The following is a 5288-nucleotide window of genomic DNA, read 5'->3' as shown; positions in this document are numbered from 1 at the left end:
CTTCTTTTTTTAACAAGATAGAGAGAGAGAGAGAAGGCGAAAGAGAGAGAGACAGAGAAAGAGAGAAAGAGAGAGAGAGAAAAATCCCTAGGCCCGCGGACCTTTGATGTTGGCAGGGGTCCCAATTTGGTCACGGTTAAATTGGAAATGATAAAACCAGTTTTATTGCGTCGGGCCACATATAGGAGAGAGCAGCGCAACTATAAAAGCCTCAGCTTACAGGGAGACAATGTGACGGGGCCACATGTAGGACCTGAAAGGACCTCTCTCTCTCCCTCTCTCTCTCTCTTTCTGTTGGTTAAGATGTCTATGTGCCGCCCTGTCCCACTCCCCTCTCTCCCTCTCTCTCCCTCTCTCTCCCTCTCTCTCTCTCTCTCTCCCTGAGGAAAACGACTTAAATACATTCCAACTGACACCAGCTCTGTCGCTCTAGCGCCCACATACACAGCAGCCACCAACGGTCATGAGAGAGAGAGAGAGAGAGAGAGAGAGAGAGAGAGAGAGAGAGAGAGAGAAAGAGAGAGAGAGAGAGAGCGAGAGAGAGAGAGGGGGCACCCTTCAGTGCGGCGGGTCCGGGGACCCTCCCCTCGTAGACCGACCGCCGGCCCCACCGGCCCCCCTTGTGTGAAATGTTTCCCAGCCGTTGAGCCGAGAGCCCCCCCACCACCTCACACACACACACACACACACCGCCAACCCCCCCCCCCCCCCCCCCCAAGGCAGCCCCCCCAGCCCTGATGGATGGATTCAGCAGGCCAAGGTCGCGACTGGGCAGATCCGTCGTGTCCCCAAGTCTTGACAAAGGAGAGGAGAGAGAGAGGGAGAGAGGGAGAGAGAGAGATAGAGAGAGAGAGAGTTGGAGGTAAAACCCCTCAAGAGAGAGAGAGAAAGAGAGAGAGAGAGAGAAAGAGAGAGAGAGAGAGAGAGAAGAGAGAGAGAGAGAGAGAGAGAGAGAGAGAGAGAGAGAGAGAGAGAGAGAGAGAGAGAGAGAGAGAGAGAGAGAGCCTTGCCTATCCTACTCCTCCTCCTCCTCCTTCTCCTCTCCTTTGCATTTCCTTTTCTAAGGCCTGTGCAGGCCAGATTAGAATGACAAAAGCCCAGGGGGTGTGAGCAGGGAGCAGTGAGGAGCAGGGAGCCTCTGGCCAGCCCGCCCAGGAACCTCCCCAGAGAGGGGGCCTCCGCTCTGGGACAGGGACAGGAGGAGAGAGGGGGGCCTCCGCTCTGGGACAGGGACAGGACTGGGGGCCTCTGGGACAGGGACAGGGACACAGGGACAGCCAGGGTATTGAGCTGTGTTGAGGCCTGGTGGCTGGGGGGGGGGGGGGAGAGGAGAGGGAGGAAGAAGAGGAGGGAAGAGGGGGAGGGAGGAAGAGAGGGAGGAAGAATAGGAGAGATGAGGAAGATGACCCGGGTTGGTACTTACAATGATGCCAGCGGTCCAGGGGTTGAGGAGGAGGATGGCACAGACCAGGAAGGTGCACGCCAGCACCACGCTGACGGCCAACAGGAACCAGTGGCGGAGGCCGATGTACTGCTCCCAGAACAGGAAGGGGTAGCCGTTGGGGTAGTTGAACACGCCCTTGCGGGTGAACTCCTCGCAGACGGCGCGGACGCTCTCGATGGCCTCGATGAAGTCGGATGCCTGCCGCAGGCCGTTCAGGTAGAAGGGGAACTGGGCGAACTCCAGGGGCTCCGCTGCAGGGACTGGGGGAGGGAGGGAGGGGGGAAGGAGGGGGGAGGGAGGGAGGGAGAGGGGGAGGAGAGGTTAGAGTCAACCCTAATCTGACATCTAGGAAAAAGGAGTGTTGGTGTTCTTCATAAACTACTGCTGGGTTTGAGAAGGCTTTTCCATAGGAGGAAAACCACAAATAAGTGTATAGATTATATATATATATATGTTTATTATCATGATAGATAGATTATAGGTTAATGAGAGATATAACCAAATAGAGATAGAGCTAGATAGAGATAGAAATAGATAGAGATAGAACAAGATAGATATAGAGCTACATAGATATACAAGCTACATAGATATAGAGCTACATAGATATACAGCTACATAGATATACAGCTACATAGATATACAGCTACATAGATATAGAGCTACATAGATATGCTAGACTTACTGCGGAGGTTCTCTCCGGTGGTGTCGTACTTGTCGTGGATCCACTCCCGGGGGTGGGGGTAGAAGTTGGCCTGCGAGGCGGCGTAGCCCAGCGGGTCGTTACTGACCCACACCGTCAGGTAGATGTAGAACACCTCCGGGTGGATCAGACCCTCAGCATCCACCAGCTGACGGGAGGTCAGCTACACACACACACACACACACACACACACACACACACACACACACACACACACACACACACACACACACACACCACACACACACACACACAGAGAGAGGGACCAGGGTTACCAAGAGGGATCACCACATATCGAACAAAATGACTCATGTTTGTCATTATACATCATCTGCTTTTGCCTAAAATAAATGTAAAAAAAAAATATGATGTTGAATTATTATCTACAATTGTATACATCGTATCCATTCATGTTACACACCTGGTTGTAGTTGAAGGGGTCCTTCTTGGATCCGGTCTGGATGAGCAGCTTGTAGGCCAGGACGCCATCCTCGGTGCCGTTACGATAGCTCTCATAGGTGATCCTCCCCGCCTCCCAGTCAGCGTTGAACGCAGCCTGGAGCCCTACGAGAGAGAGAGAGAGGGAGAGAGAGAGGGAGAGAGAGAGAGAGAGAGAGAGACAAGGGTTAGCCTCAATCTCTCGAGATGACACTACTAGACTGAAGAGTCTGGCCTAGCGAGGCTACGTTGGCGGTTAGCCTTCTGAGACAGCTTCATCGCGACCGCTACGTCGCTACCGCTAACCTTAGCCTCACAGGGCTAACAACATACCCAGAGAGACACTCTCAGCGGGGACACTGTAGTGATACTGTGGCAGGAGTCAAAACAAGAACTTCCTGGCAAGGTCTCAGAATGAGGTCATCAAGCTGAGACAATAAATACCAGTTTCAGTTTACAGCACGTCTGAACAATTAACCTCCGACAATACACCACACGCACGCAGGCGAAAACATTCGCAAACACAGACACACACACACACACACACACACACACACACACACACACGTGCACACACACACACACGCGTGCACACAAACACACACACACATACACACATCTGTGCCTGGGAGAGAGAGAGAGTGTGTGTGTGTGTGTGTGTGTGTGTGTGTGGGCTGAATAAACGAAACCAGCAAAGCCTTTCGTGTTTTCTAAATTACAAAGTCTGGCTGCAGCTGAAAAACAGTTGTCCACAGCCGCGCTCTAATTACAGGGATCTCCTGACTAAAAAGGAAATAGTATGAAGGGAGGAGGAGAGGAGGGAGAGAGAAGGAGAGAGAGCCTTTCATGTCACTCCAGTTCTCGATTGATTGAAGAGTTCCCCACGTTCCAGTGTTCTTGTTTCCCGCCCTACCTCCTACCTCCTACCTCCTAGCTCCTAGCTCCTAGCTGCATGACCTTCAGCTGGGACCTTCCCACTCCTCCTAGCCCGCGGGGGGGGGGGGGAAGGGGTCATGGAACGGTGAGGGAGATAACCTCTGACCCCCTCCCCTAGCCGCCCTAGATCCTCTGCCTGCAGCGCTAGCTCCGATGGGGAGGACAACCTGGATGAACTTTCACCGCGGTGGGTTTTCCCTCCAACCCTTCTCCCACCCTTCCACCGCCCCTGTCATTAACATCAAACCCCCACCTGTCACACCTAAAGACCCTGACATCACCTCCAAGTCCTTCGCCCAGAGGGAAAAAAACAAACTACAAACACAAAGAGTTCGCTTTGAAAACACACACACACACACACACGCACGCACACACATGGTGCCGCACAGCACTCACACATTCACAAGCACGCATGCACGCACGTGCATAGGTAGACACGCACACACACGCACACATGCACACACACACACACACACATATTTGCAAGCATGCACACACGCACCTATGCAGAAAGACACACACCCACACACACACACCACAAACTAGCCCTGCCCCCCCTATGAGAAAGACGAGGTAGCCCCCCGTATATATTTACCTCTGAGCCAGTCCTGGAAGTAGTGCAGCCACATGCGCGGCAGCTGGTCGTCGTGGTCGCGGATCACGTACTTGACCGAGGCGAAGGCGTTGTGCAGCTGGACCAGCAGCCTCTGGGAGCGCGCGTAGTCGAAGCCGTCCATGGTGACCAAGTACATGTTGTAGAAGGAGAAGTAGCGGAACTGCGACGCGATGAAGTCGTACTCCCTGGTGTCGCGCGGCACGATGTCCGTCAGGTACAGGCCGTCGTGGACCATGGTGGTCCCGTAGAGACTGAGGCCCAGCAGGGCCACGAAGAGGACCACCACCACCACCTTGCTCTCGGGCTTCAGCAGCAGCGGGGCGTAGCGGTCCCGCGCGAAACTCGCCAGGTTCCAGCGGAAGAACGGCAGCGGCACGCACTCCCGCGCGTCTTTGGACTCGTCCATCTGCGCCAGGAGGTCCCGGGTGGAGCTGGACGGGGTGAAGAGCTGGGAGCCGTAGGGGTCCGTGGCCAGGGTGACGGTGGTGGTGGTGGCGGCGGTGGGGGGCCCCGGGGGGGGGGGCCCACCGGGGGACGAGGGCGATCCCGACGACACCACCACCACCGACGGGGGGCTGGTGGAGATCTGGGAGGTGGGGGGCAGGATGGTGACGATGTGCTGGCCGGCCGCGTCGCACTGCGTGAAGGCCTGGACCGTGGTGGTGATGTGGGTGCTAGTGGTGATGGTGGAGCCCCCGGTGTAGGTGGTGGCGGTGGGGGGGACGTGTCCGGAGGAGGAGGAGGAGGCCTGGGAGTGGTGGTGGGTGTGGGTGTGGGTGGCGGTGGAGGTGGCGGTGGCGGTGGTGGTGGTGCTGTGCTCGGCGTCGCTGGAGAACTCCTGGGGGCTGATCTGGATGACCCGGGACGAGCAGGGGCTGTAGAAGCAGCAGAGGAGGTCCAGGCGCTTGTCCTCGCGCCGGTGGAGGTCCAAGCTCAGGATGGCGGGGAAGATCAGGAGCACCATGGCGAAGTTGAACACCACCACGATGGCGGCCTGGAGAGAGGGAGGGGGGGAGGGAGGGAGGGAGAGAGAGGGGGAGGGAGATAGAGGAAGAGAGCGCAAGAGAGAGAAGCAGGGAGAGAGAGAGAGAGAGAGAGAGAGAGAGAGTTGTTTAGAAGCGGTACGCGGGGCCCAACCCCTTTCGGGGACTTCA

At 56.1% G+C, this 5288-nt stretch overlaps 1 protein-coding gene across 1 annotated transcript in view; it reads right to left on the bottom strand.

Moving 5' to 3' along the window:
• ptch2 (patched 2) overlaps positions 1 to 5288 on the bottom strand; it is a gene marked incomplete at its 3' end in the record, with an annotated part of 33244 nt that overhangs the window by 4677 nt on the left and 23279 nt on the right. The window contains exons 12-16 of the mRNA XM_080546895.1: positions 4114 to 5128; positions 2566 to 2708; positions 2127 to 2307; positions 1424 to 1704; positions 1160 to 1248 (exon numbers count right to left, since the gene is read on the bottom strand). Coding sequence (XP_080403021.1) covers positions 1160 to 1248; positions 1424 to 1704; positions 2127 to 2307; positions 2566 to 2708; positions 4114 to 5128 — 1709 coding nt within the window. The remainder of the gene's footprint in view (positions 1 to 1159; positions 1249 to 1423; positions 1705 to 2126; positions 2308 to 2565; positions 2709 to 4113; positions 5129 to 5288) is intronic.

The sequence above is a fragment of the Nansenia antarctica genome (assembly GCF_963989245.1).
Source record: "Nansenia antarctica genome assembly, chromosome: 16".
NCBI lineage: Eukaryota > Metazoa > Chordata > Actinopteri > Argentiniformes > Microstomatidae > Nansenia > Nansenia antarctica.
This window is presented reverse-complemented; position numbering and strand designations above follow the sequence as displayed.